The sequence below is a fragment of the Brassica napus genome, chromosome C9, assembly GCF_020379485.1.
Source record: "Brassica napus cultivar Da-Ae chromosome C9, Da-Ae, whole genome shotgun sequence".
Classification (NCBI taxonomy): domain Eukaryota; kingdom Viridiplantae; phylum Streptophyta; class Magnoliopsida; order Brassicales; family Brassicaceae; genus Brassica; species Brassica napus.
The window spans coordinates 6961031-6979178 of NC_063452.1; the positions used below are offsets into that span (position 1 = coordinate 6961031).

The 18148-nt window shown below is 38.3% G+C and overlaps 4 protein-coding genes across 4 annotated transcripts; 1 reads left to right on the forward strand and 3 right to left on the reverse strand.

Moving 5' to 3' along the window:
• Positions 1-250: 250 nt before the first annotated feature.
• Positions 251-4354, reverse strand: LOC111211816 (ATP-dependent DNA helicase DDM1). The gene is made up of 16 exons (XM_022713107.2): positions 4201-4354; positions 3968-4046; positions 3546-3803; positions 3372-3461; positions 2930-3276; positions 2670-2859; positions 2401-2576; positions 2197-2266; positions 1932-2121; positions 1760-1855; positions 1575-1669; positions 1381-1500; positions 1167-1286; positions 980-1078; positions 781-885; positions 251-695 (listed from the first exon to the last, which is right to left on the reverse strand). Exons 1-16 carry the CDS (start codon positions 4230-4232, stop codon positions 462-464), a joined length of 2301 nt encoding a protein of 766 aa, XP_022568828.1. The 5' UTR covers positions 4233-4354; the 3' UTR covers positions 251-461.
• A 171-nt stretch (positions 4355-4525) lies between these two features.
• Positions 4526-7822, reverse strand: LOC111211820 (U1 small nuclear ribonucleoprotein 70 kDa). The gene is made up of 9 exons (XM_022713111.2): positions 7614-7822; positions 7219-7333; positions 7065-7144; positions 6899-6974; positions 6752-6816; positions 6596-6658; positions 5584-5665; positions 5281-5500; positions 4526-5187 (listed from the first exon to the last, which is right to left on the reverse strand). Exons 1-9 carry the CDS (start codon positions 7704-7706, stop codon positions 4677-4679), a joined length of 1305 nt encoding a protein of 434 aa, XP_022568832.1. The 5' UTR covers positions 7707-7822; the 3' UTR covers positions 4526-4676.
• A 4155-nt stretch (positions 7823-11977) lies between these two features.
• On the forward strand, positions 11978-14127 carry LOC111211821 (zinc finger protein ENHYDROUS-like). Its single transcript, XM_022713112.2, has 4 exons — positions 11978-12225; positions 12322-12718; positions 12825-13081; positions 13264-14127. Exons 1-4 carry the CDS (start codon positions 12102-12104, stop codon positions 13953-13955), a joined length of 1470 nt encoding a protein of 489 aa, XP_022568833.1. The 5' UTR covers positions 11978-12101; the 3' UTR covers positions 13956-14127.
• On the reverse strand, positions 14103-16399 carry LOC111211822 (serine/threonine/tyrosine-protein kinase HT1). The gene is made up of 6 exons (XM_022713113.2): positions 16097-16399; positions 15305-15440; positions 15029-15224; positions 14808-14929; positions 14575-14730; positions 14103-14488 (listed from the first exon to the last, which is right to left on the reverse strand). The coding sequence occupies exons 1-6, from the start codon at positions 16363-16365 to the stop codon at positions 14171-14173; spliced, it is 1197 nt and encodes a 398-aa protein (XP_022568834.1). The 5' UTR covers positions 16366-16399; the 3' UTR covers positions 14103-14170.
• Between the last annotated feature and the right edge of the window lie 1749 nt (positions 16400-18148).

Genomic DNA, 18148 nt, shown 5'->3' on the forward strand with positions numbered 1-18148 from the left:
TACCATAATTACGTTACACCGGTTTGACATACAAAAGGATAATCATGGAAGTTTTCGTCATCATAGTTTATCACGCTGTCAGGACATCAAATCCGTTGCCGTCCAGCGGTTAGGATACCTGGCTTTCACCCAGGCGACCCGGGTTCGATTGGCGGCAACGGAGATAATTTAATTTTTTGAACTGTTGATTTTTCTTACACACATCAGTGCACCATCAGATTACATGCTATAAAGTATAAACTTCTCTAAAAGCTTGCAACTGCCAAATAATATAAAATATCCACAAATGCAAAAGCAGAGGGCCAATTGTTTTTAATCACATGAGAGCCTCATGTTTCCAAAGGTTTCCTGAACTTACAAAAACTTCCGATGTCTCTAATGACCAAAGCCCTTTCAGGCAAAAGTAACCGGTCATGTTCCGGAAAAATAAAACACACCCAAGTGGTTTTCAATGCGAGGTCCTAACTGTTGAGGGAAGACAGCATCCCTCCAGCTGAACTAGGCAGCACCACTTCCCAACCTGGACCCTTCACTGGAAAAGCTTCACCAGCTTCTGGTTCTGTCTCTCCTGGTGAAGTAATCATCAGGTCACTCCTGTCAAGCAACCGGTCAAGATCCTCCTCGCTTATATCAGTTTGTATCAGCTTATCTTCAGCAGTTTCATCGTCCTTAAGCAACGCCAGTATGTCCTCTTCCTGTGTGTTTGTTTGGTTCAAGCCTTTTACTAAAATATGGGGGTAATAATGATAAAAAAGGATTAGGTTGTGAGGGAAACTAAACCTCTAGGGGTATTGAAGACTTAGCACGTTCTTGATGAAACTGCCCTTTGCCAATAACCACATGTTCCAGCTTAAGCTTACTGTACGCTCGTTTCAGAACTCGGCCCTGAGAAAATGTCATATAAACTAGTCTCAGTAGACAACAATCTCACCGACCTAGAGAGAGTATAAGTTGATTGACGAAACATAAATTTTTTTACCTCTACTGACTGAGCCGTCGCAAGCCTGTAAACATGAACAGGTTTTGTCTGACCAATTCTGTGGCATCTGTCCATGGCTTGCAAGTCCATTTGAGGGTTCTGGAGAATGATGAGGTAACCACAGTTAGACACCACTCGACAGAAACAAGACCAGGGAAGAACTTAGAAAATTGACAATTTTGATTACCCAATCGCTGTCGTAGAGGATGCATGTATCAGCAGCAGTAAGATTAATCCCGAGTCCTCCAGCTCTGGTACTGAGAAGAAATATTCTACAGCTGCTCTTCTCATCATTGAATTCGTCAATCTATTTCATAAGAGAGAAAGAGACTGAGACCTTGTGGTTATGATATGGTAAGAATACTTTTTATATGGAAAATCAGCTTGACCAAAGGAAAAACCTGTCTTCTCCTTTCATCCAGTTTCACATTGCCATCGATTCTGCAAACCTCAAACCCTTTCTCACTGAAGTAGTAATCCATAATGTCCAGAATTTTTGTCCATTGGGTGAAGACTAGGACCTGCTCATCAGGAAAAATAATTAGAGAAGGTCTCATGGGAAATAAGCTTCGAGACAGGGGATTCTGAAACATACTTTGTGATTTTTGGCAAATAACCGAACAAGCAATCTCTCCAATAAGCGGAATTTACCGCACTGTCCAACAATATCTTCAATTGGAGGGTAGAAATCTGTCAAGAAAAGAAAACAATTAGACAGATCAGTAATACAGGAAAAAAAAATCATTTGTTTGCAAGAACTAAGAAGGCACAGTGACATACATGAACCATCTATTTGCCCCGCAAGAAGGTCAGGATGGTTGCAGTTCTTCCGAAGTTGAATAACCAGATTGTTAAGCTTTCCCTTCCAGCCTTGACCTAAAAGTATAAAGGATGAACAAAGCAATACAGAAGAGGCAAACTGTAAAGCATAAAAACACAGAAAAACAAGTACCTGGGATAGCATTCTCTCCCAGGTGTGCTTCCAACGTGCGATTCACAAGATGATCCTGGAAATTTTTCTGATGATCCGTCATTGTAGCATAAATAATAATCTCCTTTTTCCTCGGAAGTAAGAGCTCAACATCACATTTCATTCTTCGGAGGATGAAAGGTCGTAGTATATTATGAAGTTTCGCAACAACCTAGACAAAAATTTACTCTTCTCATGATATGTACAATCAAAGAAATCTACTAAAATTAATCATAATTGTTCATACTTGAGCTCTTCTTTTCTCTTCTCCTTCTTCCTTACTTGCTTCACTTTTGTTCTTTTCAGAAAAATCAAACCTATAAAGTACTCAAATTATTAACTGAATACTTAAGGATTAAATGTCAAAAATATGGCAACTGTTTTGCTATAAAAAAACAAAAGACAACATGCTAATTACAGAAAAACAGTAGAAAAAAGGCCAAGTTCGTACCAGGATTCAAATTCGTCATGTGATGCAAAGATGTCAGGCAGAATAAAATTCAACAGTGACCAAAGCTCAGACAAATTATTTTGCAGAGGTGTTCCTGTCAGCAGAAGTTTGTTCTCCATCTTCATGTGTCTAAGTTCCCTCAGCAATTTACATTGGTGGTTCTTCAACCTGTGGCCCTATAGGATGCAAGAACAAACTTATAAGTTAGAGGGACTATCTTGATGATATAAACTAATGTGCCTAAGACACCAATCAATCTGGAAAAATACCTCATCAATCACAACATATTTCCATGGATAGTGCCGCAGACTTTTTCTAGCATCATTCATAGCAACCTCATAAGAAGTGATGACTATGGGGAACTTCGGACCAACAGTTTTGGGCATGTGCTTCCTCCTGAGCTCATCCCTTTTTTTCTTATCTCCATGGTAGATGATTGCGTTGATAGAAGGCGTGAACCTATTCAACAAGGGATGAAAACGACCCCAAAGCTTGACATGTATATAAGCACGAATGGTCAAGGGAGTACCTGGCGATCTCATTCATCCAATTTGAGAGAGTAGAGAGTGGAGCAATTACTAGATAAGGACCATCCAACCCATTTCCTTTCAGGTGTGACAAGAAACCAATGGTTTGAATAGTCTTTCCAAGTCCCATTTGATCAGCTAAAATTCCATTCAAACCATTTTGCCACAATGATATCAGCCATTTGACACCTTTGAGCTGATAAGACTTCAACTTTCCACCGGTCAGAAGAGGAACAAGTTCACTCTGCTCTTTAATGACTCTTTCTTCCTCTGTCAGATCTGAGTTGGCAGATTCATGACCTTCTTTAGATCTTGAAATCATAGCAGCAACAGCTTTCTTAGCCTTCATCTGAACAAAAGAATAAAGCATCCAACATCCAAGTAAGAAAACCATAAAAAATATATCCAACATGAGAGTAGATGAAGTTTATAAATGAAACTAACAGTGGCGGCCTGAGAAGCAGCCTTTCTTTTGCGTCCACGACCTCCTTTCTTCTCGGGCTCGGCTTTTTGGGTCTCGCTTTCTATCCCATTCTAGCAAACCACAAGTACTCAATTAAGATAAAATCACATTCGTTAACCAACACGAAAAATGCAACAAAGAAAAAAGAGAATTACTTTGGTGATATCCTCCATTTTCTCAAGGAGAAACTCAGAATAGAGTTGGGTTTGAGTCAAGAGCTCGTCGAGTTTAGTAAACTGGGTATCATTCAGATCAGGAGCTTCACCGGACTCAGCACATTTGGCTCTCTCTTCATCTTCCCGAAGTTTGAGCAGCTGCTCTTCTTCCTGAGCCATAGCCTGAGATATAAGAGAGGAGTCTCCATTTTTTGCTAGAAGTATCTCTTTCTCTACAAGAGTCTCCTCAGAGTTTTCCTTCAAGAGTCAGAAAAGGGCCAAATCAGGTAGTGAAAAGTAATACACATTCACATAAATCAAAATCGAATATCGAAAAGGCAAACACAAAAAGTTTCACATTCCTAAAAGAAAAAAGTCCCTGAATCCCTAATAATCCACAACCAGTAAAACCAGGAACAGACCTCTTCACTGAGGACCGAAGACGATGAATCGGCAGAGGCATTTTTCTCTGTTTTCCCGTCGCTGGATATCACCGGAACCCTAAAACAAGCGGAAATAAAGTCAAAAGAGGTACCCGATGCCTTCAAAATAGTAACTAAACACGCAATCATACGAAGTGAGGGGAAACCTCCGCCAAACAGCGAGCATTAACAGTGAAATGACAGAAACAATAGCAAATGAGAGAGAGTCTTACGGAGTTGTTTTACTGGAGCGCAGACTAACCATCGCCGGAGAAGAAGGAAATTCCGGTAAGAAATCACCGAACTGTCTCCGTCGCTTTTGGAGAGCAATTCGAAACGAGACGAGGGTTTAATGGAATATACTATACACACTTTCGCTTATTTTCGATTTATTTTGTTTTAATTAATTAGAAGCAGCGCATGCGGAGGCGGGAAAATCGAAATGACACTATTAACCCCTAGGACTCCCGCCTAATCCGTGAATTTACTTTTGACTTGACTGAACACTAACGGTGATATTTTTCTCTATGCACTCGTAAATTTATATCAAAACACTGATAAGCTGAAATGGTTCTGTTTAAAGATTTAAAATGCAAAACAAATTGTCAGAAGAAATCAAAAGCAGAGCAATAACGAAGATTCCATCACAACACACAAACAAGTTTATTGTTTATCGCTACGGAAGAAAATAACGTCAGCAGCCATCAGATTAATAATCACGCGACTTGGAACGCTCTGACCGCTTGTACTCACGATCATCATAACGGTATTCTTCTTCCTCCACTCGCCCATAACGATCCTCATAGCGGTCTTGGTCACCTCCTTGTTCCTCCTCGCGCTCATAATGGCTCGAACGTCTACTACGCCCTTCGTAGTATCCATGCCCTTCCTCTGACTCTCCTCTCCTCTGCTTCGACCCACCTCTCTCATACTCGCCTTCTTCTTCATACTCTCCGCTCTCGTAGTCCCGATCCCTTTTCCTACTCCTCTCCCTATCGTGATCCCGTGAACGACGGTCTCTATCTCCTCTGTCACGCCTGCTCTCTCTGTCTCTATCCCTGTCTCTACCGCGGTCCCGGTCTCGATGGTGCTTATCCTCTCTATGACTCTCTCTCGGTCTATCACGAGACCGTTCACGGGACCTCTCGTGAGACCTTTCACGAGACCGCTCGTGCGACACCTCGCGTTCCCTTTCTTTGCCCCTATCACGAGATTTCTCACTGCATCCACGCAACATAATCAGCCACAACAAAGTGACAGTAAAAGAGGAGAGAAAAAACAACTAAGTTATTGTGAAGAAAGAACTGTCTTACCGGTCTTCACGGGCTTTCGGCTCCTCGGAGCGGGATGTTCTTGCTTGGGAGGGCTGTTGTTGTTCCTCCTCGCCAGCAATCTTCTCACCGGTCACTCTGGTTGTACCAAGTCCACCACCAAGCCTACGGGGACGCCAGTTAGGGACCGTCCTACCTCTCTCAACATCAACCAACACCCTTCTGCCATCAATCTTCTTTCCATCACCCTGCTTATATGCCGCTATAAGAGAACACCAAAATATATGTCAGCAAAGAAAGATAATATTAGAACAGAGAACAACACTACAAGTATGTTTCTCGCACCTTTCATGTCACGGGTGTTCAAGTACTCGATGAAGGCATATCCTTTGGGTTTATTGGTTTGCTGATCAGTCACCAAATGAACCTGGCGAGTTGACAAAACAAAGACATCAAGAAATCACAAACTCTGTGATAACTTGAAACAGCTTTCAGATACATGTGTTACATGTCAAACAAGCACATGCAACCTTTTTTCTTAACAGGCTTCCAACATCATCACCACATCAAGAATTGGCAGAAAAATGGATTCCATGGCAGGTTTAACGACCCCTTACCAGGGTTTTAAAACTTTTACGAACTTTAGATATAAACATATCACATACGTAAATGTGTATAGTGTACTAGTTTACCAGATCACCTTCATAGAGCGGATAATACTTTTGCTAGCCTTTCAAGCCAGAACACAAAAGTTTTAGTAGATTTGTTTAAAATACGAAAAAATAGAGAAGGGTGGTGGTATACTCACGCCTACTGTTTTAAGATCTTACATTCACTGTCTGAACTTCCAGTGTAGGATGAATCATTTTCTTAGGAACCAAATAGATAGGGAAAGATGGGGACAGAATATTTCTTAGTGGCTTACCAGAAAGGGTTACGAGAAAATATACCTCAGAGACTATGAAACCTGTGAGCGTAAACTCTCGATATCATAGAAAAAGGATGTCAAAATGTAAAGGTTACCTGATCTATACCTGTTCCTATTGTTGACTTGCCAGAAACATCTAACCCAATCGCCAGAGCAGAAAAGTTTGTTTAATTAAAACTATTGACCGTGATATCTCTTACTACTTACTTTATTTTGGCAAGTTATGAGAAAAGGCTCAGTGGCTTTAATCAAAGTAAAAGAAGGCAAAACATGGCAATTTAGAAACAGTTCACTTCCGGGCTCAGGGGAAAAGTTGAATGTAAAAAAAATCAGAACCTTATAGACTTGTGGACGTAAAACCAACCATATTGCAAAGAGAACATGATGACTTCTTACCGAACCTGTTAGGGAACGCTCAGAGATACATACCTGCTTAATTGGACCATAAGCCTCAAACTCCCTTTTAATCTTACTCTCAGATGTCTCGTAGTTCTGAAATAAGACAAGAGAAATATAAAGTCAAGCACCACACAAAAAACACCTGACCAGTCCATGAAAGTCATTTCAAGAAGCAGTGTAACTTACAAGTCTGGCAACAAACAGTGTCTTGTAGGGATCTCCAGAAGCATTGGGATCATTATTCGGATCATCTACCATTCAAAAATATCAAATTGTAACTTCAAGTCACCAAAACAAAATCCGGTTATATAATTACAAAGATGCGAAGCTTACATTTCTGTAGATCCTCAGCAGCCTTTTCAACCCCTTTCTCCAGTCGTGATTTATGAATTCTCTCCCTTTTCTGAGCCTGGTTGTCCAAATAAAACAAAACATAAAAGACTATATTAATGTCACTGACCCTAGCATAACAGAGAGACAGGTTGAGACGAAAACATACAGGTGTTTCAACTTCCGGTTTGGGTGGAGCATACTTTGGATCTCCAGGTTCAGCAAAGTGACTTACAAATTGAGCCATGCCTGAAACGAAAACACAGGAGAATTAAATCTAAGGCCCATAAAAAAGTAAAGTAAAAGAGACTCAGTTGTAAAACCTGTGTAGGGAGGGCATTTTCTCTTCTCTGGAGGTGGCAGGAACTCCAATGGAGGTCGGGGCTCAAAGAGCTTCAAGAGATTGGGCGTTAAGCCAGTCGGGTGGCTTTGACCCATCTGCAAATTAACAACAGATCATCATATCAAAGATGAAATCCTCCTCAAACATGCTTCAGAGCTTTTAAAGACTAATTAACCCAAGATTTGAAACCTAATCGATATTCAGAAACGATCTACGGTTACCCAATAGTAAAAAAATCAGTAAATCTCGCAACAAATTAAGCATTGGAAGAGTTTGATTATTCAATCGACAAAGGCTAACCTAAACAGAGCAACCAAATTCGCATCAAGCAGCTAAGCAAAAGAAGAGGTAAAATCGGAGAAAAGAGGGACGAACCAGCTTAAGCTGAAGAACATTGGATCGGTTCTGGACCTTAGGGCGAGCCTGGACGGCTTGATTTCGCATGAAAGGATCGTTCATGTCCCCCATGGCGAAGGGCGATCGGAGCTCAACTAGGGTTTTCCGAGGGGAAGAAGTATAGATTTGGGTTCCGCTTGCAATATTAAACCGGGTTTAGGTGATTTTGTTAGTTCTATTTAAAATATTTTGGACAATTGGGCCGAGCTTTGAGCGTAAGATAAATGTATAGTCCAAACAAAAGTGGGACATTATCATTCAAGGCCCAATAATAGCACAAAAAAAGGGTTTCAAAATTTTAGTTGCAGAATGATCCATATACCACTAGTGCAAGAAAAAATAACACTAATCAATCATGGACATGATTGTTTTTTTTTTTTGTAAGGAGATGTTGATGAGATTGATCTTGGGAATTCAAATTTCAAGAAGCTTTGAAGCTTATTATAATCGAAGGTAGTTTCCAGGGCAGTTTAGGAAGCCTACTACAGATTTCAGCTAAATTCTTTTTTTATATATAAATTTGGAGACTTATATTTTTTTGGATTTATGTATATTTAATTGTCTTCAAAAATTCTAAGAACACATACCTATATAGTTTTCTTTAAATGTTTTGGGACTACTTAGTCTGAAGACTCGAGTCGTTCTTCCTTTGTCCGCAAGTTTCAGAGTCTTTGTCAATTCTCGTACTTCCTGCAACCCACAAAGTAAATCAAACAAAACATAGATCACACGATAAAGGCTGCGATTGTTTACAACTGTTGTGAACTTAGGCTTTAAAAAACTTGCTTTTTAAAATTGACTGTGAACTTTAAAAAATCTAAAGTCACTGAATGCTGGCTTTTGTAAAACTTGAACGTAACAAAGAAAAAAATTAATGAAAAGGATTTTGAAGGTTTTAGAACAGATATAAATCGCAAAAACCCGATTAGCTAAATACTGACCGTCAAAATTTTACAAGTAGTGAAATTCTCAGCAGCCTGACCCATAATCGGACTCTAAACGCTATTTGATACACAAAGATAAACAAAAAAAAGCGCCCAAAGTTTTTAAATGGGCAGATTCTCTCTATATCAATGAGACTCCGTGGATCAAATACTTGTTTACAACACTCCTAATCATCAGTACACTAAGGATCTTGCAACAAGTATCTGATTGGGAAAAGAAAGCTTGCTATGTATCCACTATTGTTTATCTTTAAGATTGTCAAGATCAACGCATGGATGTTGATAGTAAATACCAATTTTCTTCAAAAAAGTACAAATTATTTTGTAACAATGTCGGTTTAAAATCGTTGATTCTGTTTTCTAAGTGAACAACGAATTCAAACAAAATTAACTAAGTAAATATTTTTATTTCATTTATTGAATTAAATGTTTAAAACCAAATAAATTACCCGTTTAGTTTGATTTTCATTTTTTTATATTGGTGATTTGATATTTATCTTAGAAATTAGATCTACGAACTATTTAAGATATCAATCAAGGTGCAGAGAAAAATAACTTTTAAATTGTCAATTTAAATCAAACTATTTTGGAAGTTAGTCGACATACTAAAGCATTTTCAACCCACTTAAGTGTGTGGTAAATGAACATTGCTTCCGTGGGGGCTACTCGTTAAAAACCAGTGACAGTCTTGTCTTTTTTCAATAATTGGCCCGACCCAAATATCACACAAGTCTTTTTTTTTTTTTTTCATTTATCCCCTATATATTAATTGTGAAACATTACAACTTCTTTCTGTAGTCACGTATCATCATTAGGATGATTCTTAAAATTATTAGAGAAATAAGTTGGTGCATCTAATTATATAATAAGCCTTTTATTAAACTAACCATAAATTCATTATTAATGTCATTAATTATTTCCTTAAATAAAGATTACAGAATTGCCTAATGTGGGTAAAGTATATATGACAATTAATGATTTTGAATAATAAAGATCTGATAAAAAAAATAATGTATCTTCTATCAATTTTTTTTAATTTTAAACTATTAAAATAATTTTTTTTTAAAAACACAATAACCATATTATAAAAATTTAGATTTTTCTGTATATGTTATATTTTGAATTTTAAAAAACGACTATAAATTACTAAAACTGTTATAAGTCTCACATTTAAATTTTGCGATCCATAGTTTATAATTTTTGTTATGACAAAATACAAATGATTACAAAATCATATAAGTAAAAATCTAATTTAATTAATCCTTAAGATTTAAAATATATATGTATATATATCATTCTAAATTAAACTATAAACCATATTGAATAAATAAATATTTTAGTTTCAAAATTTACTTTGAATATTTTTTTTTATATAAATGTTTTGAACTAACATTGATAATTTTTTTAAATTATCAATTACTAAAATTATTAATCCCACAATAAAAATTTTGTTATCAGTAATTTAAAGTTTTTGCTATTAAAGATACACATGATCAAAAAAACATATGAGTAGAAAGCATCATTTAATAGACATTAATATTAAAAATATACTATGTATGTTAATATCATTTAAATTTAATTACATATCCTATCAAATTTTTAAAAAAATTGTTTGGATTAATAAAATTGATTTATACGTTCGCACCAATTTAAATATATATGTAATAGTTACCGACTTTTAATTATTCAATATATATTTATTATTTCATAATATGTAAAAACATATAATACATAAAATAATTTATATATATAATATTTATTCCGCGCAAGGCGCGAATCTTAATCTAGTTAATATTATAAAGGGACTAAAGCACATAAACAAAAAAAACTTAAAGCCCATAACCAAAAAAACTTAAAGCCCAAAAAAAGGATAAAACAAATGGACTAACATTGGGACTCAAACCCAACCCTCCATCCAAAACGGGCTACATCCAGAAGCCCAAAAGACTAAAAACCCCAGTCCACGAACATCTCGCGATCCACGTGTCGGAGAAAGAGCGAGGCAAGATCACGTGTTGCAACCTCAACAGCGAGGAAACACGCGTTACTCTACCCTTCACACGTCATCGCCGCGTCATCGCCGTTCCGAGAAGCCACCACCGGTTTCACTCGCCGACGTTTCGCCGCAAACACCGGAATCGGAAACACAACGCTCCTCTCTTAACACCCAATCACCCTTCCACGGAGAACTTCCATCGACCAATCGAGATCTCATCCGGAAAACACCACCATAGTCACCACGCTTTTGCTTACAGATCTCCGTTCATCGGAGATCAACCTGACGGATCTACGAATCGACGAAAAGCATCAACCGCCTACAATCGATCCTACAACTCCGAGTATCATGCATGATTGATACGCATCAGAGCTTGAGAAGGAGAGGCAGTGAGACAGAGGAGAACATAGTCGTAGATCACACAAGTCATATAAATAACTTGCAAACATTTCGAATTTTACATGCATAAGCAGAAGCCCCCTCTAAACCACTCATGGACTAGATAGAGCTCAGCAATATCCGGCCCAATCAGATGAATGGATTGATCTTGGATAAGTACTTTATACTAGCAAGAACAATCTTGTATTTTAACAACTAGCTTATGAAGAGGCGGTTTGGCGGTAGCACGCAGAAAACCAAGCTGGTTTGTGTTTTTTCTCTTCCACATGTCACCGTCATGTGTTATCCAACGGATGTAATTCAGATAAACAAAACCACACGGCAGCATCAGAGCATCTCAGACGCCTACAAGGCATGAAAACGTTAAAACAAAAGCTGAACGAATAATACCAAAAACGTCAAAAGTCAATACAGTCAGACAAACGTTGCATTTGTTAAACAGAAAAGGACAAGAAAGAACAAAACCAAACGCGATTTCACATTTTAGCTACACGACAAAATCCACGGTCAGATTAGTTGGAGTGATTAATTTAAACTCTGCGAAGTTGGTTATTCGTTCAACAACAAAAATTGGAAATTATTTTTACTGAGGCTGCGGACGGTAATCCCTCCTTTGTCTTCGGCCGAGGACAACGACAGTCTTTTGTATTTTTTCTTCTATTACAAAGGATAAATTTCATCAGTTGAAGTTTAATTCTTTATAATCCATATAATTAAGACTAACAATTAGCAAATTGATCAATTTTCCACACAATTACTGAAAAGAAAATGTATAAGGTCATATCCATGAAACTAAATACATGGCCAGTTGATTACGTAACATGTACAAAAGAAAAATAATAAAAGACCTGATAATGCATTCATTGGGCTCTGCATAAATTTCACATGCCATTTTTTTCAGTACACACTCGTTTATTTGACTTTTCTCCATTTTAACAAAAAGGTGAAAAAGGTAATTTACTAATGTTTTTACTTTTCATTTTTTACACCGTTCCCAAAAATAAAATCGAAGAAGAACAGAAAAGCTGATTGACTGGTAGCTCAAGAAGAAAGAGACAAAGAGAGAGAGAGAGACTAAACAGAGTAGGAGGAAAGAGAGAGAAGGACCGAAGCTCGTGTCTTTTCCACATGCCGGTTGATTTAGATGATTCCTCCACGGTTTCCGGCGACGCAAGCGTCTCCTCCACCGGAAACCAAAACCCACCTCCACAATCCGCCGTGAAGAAGAAACGTAACCTCCCCGGAATGCCTGGTAACTTTTCCAGAAAATCAAAACTTTACTTTTTTTTTTCCTTATAATTTGAACTGATTCACTAATTTTAATTTTTGTGGGTTTAAACTCAATCAGATCCAGATTCAGAGGTGATAGCTCTGTCACCCAAAACTCTCATGGCAACAAACCGATTCGTATGCGAAATCTGCAGCAAAGGCTTTCAGCGAGACCAGAACCTCCAGCTTCACCGTCGCGGTCACAACCTACCCTGGAAGCTTCGACAGAGATCGAGCAAAGAAGTGAGGAAGAAAGTCTACGTTTGTCCTGTCTCTGGCTGCGTTCATCACGACCCTTCGCGTGCCCTTGGTGATCTCACTGGGATCAAGAAACACTTTTGTCGGAAACACGGCGAGAAGAAATATAAGTGCGAGAAGTGCTCCAAGAGTTACGCTGTTCAATCGGATTGGAAAGCTCATTCCAAGATTTGCGGTAGTAAGGAGTATAGATGCGATTGTGGAACTCTCTTTTCTAGGTTTGCATTTTTTCTTACAAAACGACAAAGAAAAGTTTGTCTGAATATTATTTACTAACAACTTGTGGATTGGGTTTTTGTTGTTTGTTTGTTTGTTTGTTTGCAGAAGAGATAGCTTTATAACGCACAGAGCTTTCTGTGATGTGTTGGCTGAGGAGAGTGCCAAGAATCATACTCAAAGCAAGAAGCTTTACCCTGAAACAGTCTCTGAATCTCAACAGAAATCTCCAGCCGCCGTTGATTCTCCTCCTCCTTCTCCTTCTCCGCCGCCTGTTTCTGTTTCTGTTTCTGTTGAGAGTGAGACTGAGCCTGAGCCTGCCAATATCGCATCCTCCTTGGTTTTGCCGATTCAAGATTCTTCAGGTACATAATACAAAACTCTCTGCTCGATGGGAGAATGGGGAACAGCTTTTGTCGCCTTGAATAACTTCAAGATGATCTTGGAGTTTAGTTGGTTTTTGTCTGTAGCGACCTTATATTTTTATTAGCTAACAAAAGTCTCAGACTTTATTAATGACTCGTCACATCCTTTCACTGTTTGGCAGATGAACCAGAAAACAACACTCTTGAAGTCATTATGGAGGAAGCTCCAAGAACGATCGGTTTGAATGGGAGCGATGATCACAGTAACAACAACAAGAGCGTGTACGCAGCCTTGTTTGCATCATCATCATCATCGCCTAGTTTATATGCTGCTTCCTCAACACCTTCCCCAAGTCTATTCCCACCATCTTCCTCCATGGAGCCCATATCTCTCTGTCTCTCCACGACGGGTCCTTCTTTGTTCGGAGCAACAATACAAGATCCACCTCCACCACATTTTCTAACCCCTCTCCTTCCTCCTCCTCCTCAACCAGCGATCTCAGCGACAGCACTGCTCCAAAAAGCTGCACAAATGGGTTCCACTGGTTCAGGTGGTTCGTTGCTCCGCGGGTTAGGCATAGTGTCAACTACTTCTTCACCAATGGAACTCAGCAGCCACGAAGCGGGTTTTGGTCTTGGCCTGGGACTACCTTGTAGTAGCGGATCGGGTCTGAAAGAGCTAATGATGGGGAACTCTTCAGTGTTTGATCCGAAGCAAACAACACTTGACTTTCTCGGATTGGGAAGAGCTGTTGGTAATAACAATCCGGGTGGTGGTGGGTTGTCTTCTGCTCTGTGGGGAGGTGGCGGTGGAATGGATGTGTTTGGAAGTGGAGAGTTATCAGACAAAGACACTGGTAGAAGAAGTTCGTAAGAGACATTAAAGTAGAACTAGTGTTATTAGGTTTTTTAAAGTATTGTATCAAATTTTAGTAATCTTATAATAGTGAAAGCTTGTAGTGTTGTTATTCCCAGCTTAGTACATAAAGCTTCTTCTAGCTAAAGCATAAACAACAACAAAAATGAATTTTTTTTTTTTTACCGTATTATCAAGTTCGTATTGTGTATAAGAGAGTGTTCCTACTTTCATCACTTTGACAAACACTTTCTGAACATCTCAAGAAACGGAAGAACCATCATGTTCACCACTTTATTTCTCTTCTTTTTCTTCATCTTCAGCCCGGGACAGTCGCAGACAACGCGTTCCTGAACCAGCTTGCTTGTCGAATCCTCGGTAGCTACATTTGGTGAAGCATCATCATCATCTGAACAAAAGCTTGTAAGCAACTTCGTCAGTGAAACTGTAATCTCTTTGAACTCAGGACGAGCTTTAGGATCCGCTGCCCAGCATGCTTCAAGGATAGAACCAACTTCTTTCGGAAGATTATCCAGACTTGGTCTCTGGTTCTGAAGAGATTCATAGATAGAGATCAGTGTCATTTGATTCCAAGTGACTTTTTTGAGGTTAAAAAAAGAATGTTGGCTTTGCTTACTTTACTGGCAGCATAAGCTACAAAGATGTTGTTCTTTCCTTTGAATGGGGTTTTGTTGGTAAGCAACTCCCAAAAGACAATAGCGAAACTGTAAACATCCACTTTATGATCATACTCTTTCTTTTCCCCATTTTGAAACGCCTCGTAGCTGAATAACTGAGAGAAAATAAAAAAAAGAAATCAAACATCTTTTGTGATTTACCAAATGGAAAAGATTGAAAAAATCTATTCACCTCAGGAGCCATCCATCTATAAGTACCAGCTTCAGAGGTCATGAAGCCTTTAGTTTCCTCTCTAGCAAGTCCAAAATCAGCCAACTTTACATGTTTCTGATCCCTTGTTAATAGCATATTCCCTGCAACATTAAGTACCAAACTTGTTCAGTTCCACAAATCTTCATTCCTCTCTTCTGGTGATAATATATTTAAACTAAAAAAATGAATCATTTTATTACTAGGTTTCAGATCACGGTGAATGATGCCATTTGCATTCAAGAACTCCATTCCACGAGAGATATCCAAGGCGAAGCTAAAGGAGAGCTTGAGATCAAGAGGGTTTGGACGAGTAGTCAACATAAACTTGTGAAGAGTATTGCCTTCCATGAGCTCAGTAATTATCATCAGCTTTGGTTCTATGCATGCCCCAATAAACTGTTCATCAAAAGAAAAAGCGATCTCAGCTGACAATACTTTGATATAGGGGCTAAGATACGAAAACAAAATCAATTTACCTGGACAATATTTTCATGTTGAATCCTGGAGAGCAACATAACCTCCCTTTGGAACTTCTTCTTCTGCTCAATGGTAACAGAAGATGCTCTTTCAGGCTGGAATATCTTCACCGAGACGGGGTTAACTTTCCTCAACCTATGATCAATCATCCATACAGAAATGTTCTTCAACCCAATATGTTAATTCAGTTGAAAGATAATAATACCATACAACAGTATTCCTACTCAATAAAACCATCCATAAACTAAACACTTCAAAGATGAAGCACTTACTTATTAAGATTGTAATTCATAGTTTCTCGGTAACATAAACTAAACACCATACAACAGTCTTCCTACTCAATAAAACCATACATACATACATAAACTAAAAACCTCATGGAACACTAAAGATTAGACTACATAAGACTTCCTCCTACCTTTCTTCATCACATACCATTAATCTATTTTAATCCAGTACTCTAAACGAAGTTTGGAGTAACAAAACCCTTGTCCCTTCAACAATGCCGCAGGTTTTACATAAAATAACAGAAGAGACCATCTTTGACAGTAACACTAAGCAGTATCTAAAGATCCCACCTTTCACGGTCAAAACTAACAAAAAAAAATTCAAACCGCATCTAGTTACAATTGGACAATAAACCCTGAAACTTCCTATACTCATAGAAAGGATTGAAATTTTGAAGAATTCAGCAATATCAAAACCCATAACGATGACAAAATCGAATTTTGGTGAAAACCCAGAACCAAAAAAAATACAAACTTTTAAAGTTATAAAAGAAAGAAACGCACAAGCCTTTGTAGACTTTTGAAGAAGAACCTACGCCGATCAGTTCCCCTATATAAACGTCTTTGGCATCGACAAGCAACTCCGTGTTGATGCTGAGAGGGAATTGATCGTCGGAATCGAGGTCTGAGAGTGAGCCGTCGTGCGAATCAAAGGACTTGAGACCATGCGAGGACATGAGAAAAGGGTAATTCGGATGAAGCGTTTCCTCCAACGGCATCATCTCTGTTGACGGAGCTATTTGGTACCCGCAAGCTCTCATTCTCATTCTCATTCTCAGGTGAGCGACCAAGACTAGGTTGAGTAGTAACGCTGCTTTTTTGTTTATATATCCGAAATAGTTTGGGTTGTTTCTATAAAACCTATCGAATTGGGGGACCTCTTCTGAAAAATGGCAACGGGAGGGAAAAGAGGAAACTTTAAATAACAGATTTCAACACACAATTAATCACAATTAATTTTATTTATAATTGTTATGAAATAACTTATAATTTAAATAAGAGTAGAATTTAATACCCGTAGGAATCAAATAACACTAATATAAGGGAGAGAGTTTATTATAAGGGAGAAGAAGAAGATGTAATAGTATCTTACAAATGATCGAAAAACTTCGTATTTATAGAAGAAAAATCACTGTGCAAATAGTGCAGTGGGATCCACATCTTTTATTATTTCAACATATGTGTGCGCCTCTTTGTTTGAAATTAAGTTTCTTAACACTCCCTCTTGGACCGGTGTCACTCTCCGCTCTCGCTTAACGTCTTTGTTGCCTCGTTAAAAACCATTCTAGGAGAACCCAATGGGAAAACCTATAGTAAGGTAAAAAGAGTACAACTACGTAAGCTCCTCCTCGAATGAGCAGTCACAGATCCTTTTGATGACGCATTCCAATGTTATGGATGTGTTTTCTGAATACCGAGGTAGGGAGTGATTTTGTGAAGAGGCCAGCTGCATTGTCGCATGATTGGACATATCTTACTTCAATCTCTTTCTTCTTCACGAGCTCTTGAGTGTATGAGAAGAACTTCGGATGAATATGCTTCGTTCTATCACTTTTGATATATCCGTCTTTTGTTTGAGCAACACATGCTGCATTATCTTCATATAGAATAGTGGCTCTATATTTTCGTCAATTCCATTGCTTGAACAGATGTGTCGGCTTATTGATCTTAGCCATACACATTCTCTACTTGCTTTATGGAGTGCAATGATCTCAGCATGATTTGAAGAAGTAGCCACGAGCGTTTGTTTCTGAGAACGCCAAGATATAGCAGTGCCTCCGATCGTGAAAACGTATCCTGTTTGTGATCGGGCTTTGTTTGGATCTGAAAGATATCCTGCATCTGCAAAACTAACCATTTGACCTTTTGAACTTTTAGGATAAAACAAGCCTAAATCAATGGTCCCTTGGAGGTAACGAAAAACATGTTTGATCCCATTCCAATGTCTTCGGGTTGGAGATGAGCTGAATCCTGCCAAAAGATTCACAGCAAATGATATATCAGGCCGTGTACAATTTGCAAGGTACATCAGCGCTCCAATTGCACTTAGATATGGTACTTCTGGACCAAGTATCTCTTCTTTCTCCTCAGGTGGTCGAAATGGATCACTTTCAATATTAAGTGACCTAACGACCATCGGGGTGCTAAGAGGAGTTGATTTATCCATGTTAAATCGTTTCAACACTCTTTTAGTGTATGTGGATTGATGCACAAATATACCATTTTGTGAATGTTCTATTTGTAGGCCAAGACAATACTGTGTCTGTCCAAGATCTTTCATCTCAAATTCTCCTTTGAGATAGTCTGATGCCTTTTGTATTTCCTTTTGAGTTCCGATAATGTTAAGATCATCAACATATACCGCGATTATTACAAATCCGGAAATTGTTTTCTTGATGAAAACACATGGGCATATAGGATCATTCACGTATCCTTCTTTTATTAAATGATCACTGAGACGATTATACCACATACGTCCAGATTGTTTTAACCCATATAATGATCTTTGCAATTTTATTGCACATAACTCTTTAGGTTTGGAACTTAATGCTTCTG

Coding starts and splice junctions, on each gene's coding strand:
- LOC111211816 (XM_022713107.2), bottom strand. CDS start 4,232: ATGGTTAGTCTGCGCTCCAGTAAAACAACTCC. Junction 3,804..3,967: donor CTTCGGTCCTCAGTGAAGAG/GTCTGTTCCTGG, acceptor TGACTCTTGAAG/GAAAACTCTGAGGAGACTCT. Junction 2,860..2,929: donor TGGATGAATGAGATCGCCAG/GTACTCCCTTGA, acceptor CTTGTTGAATAG/GTTCACGCCTTCTATCAACG.
- LOC111211820 (XM_022713111.2), bottom strand. CDS start 7,706: ATGGGGGACATGAACGATCCTTTCATGCGAAATCAAGCCGTCCAGGCT. Junction 7,145..7,218: donor AAAATGCCCTCCCTACACAG/GTTTTACAACTG, acceptor TTTTCGTTTCAG/GCATGGCTCAATTTGTAAGT. Junction 6,975..7,064: donor AACCGGAAGTTGAAACACCT/GTATGTTTTCGT, acceptor TTGGACAACCAG/GCTCAGAAAAGGGAGAGAAT.
- LOC111211821 (XM_022713112.2), top strand. CDS start 12,102: ATGCCGGTTGATTTAGATGATTCCTCCACGGTTTCCGGCGACGCAAGC. Junction 12,226..12,321: donor TAACCTCCCCGGAATGCCTG/GTAACTTTTCCA, acceptor AAACTCAATCAG/ATCCAGATTCAGAGGTGATA. Junction 13,082..13,263: donor GCCGATTCAAGATTCTTCAG/GTACATAATACA, acceptor ACTGTTTGGCAG/ATGAACCAGAAAACAACACT.
- LOC111211822 (XM_022713113.2), bottom strand. CDS start 16,365: ATGAGAATGAGAATGAGAGCTTGCGGGTACCAAATAGCTCCGTCAACA. Junction 15,225..15,304: donor AACATGAAAATATTGTCCAG/GTAAATTGATTT, acceptor TTTGATGAACAG/TTTATTGGGGCATGCATAGA. Junction 14,489..14,574: donor TAGCTTATGCTGCCAGTAAA/GTAAGCAAAGCC, acceptor GAATCTCTTCAG/AACCAGAGACCAAGTCTGGA.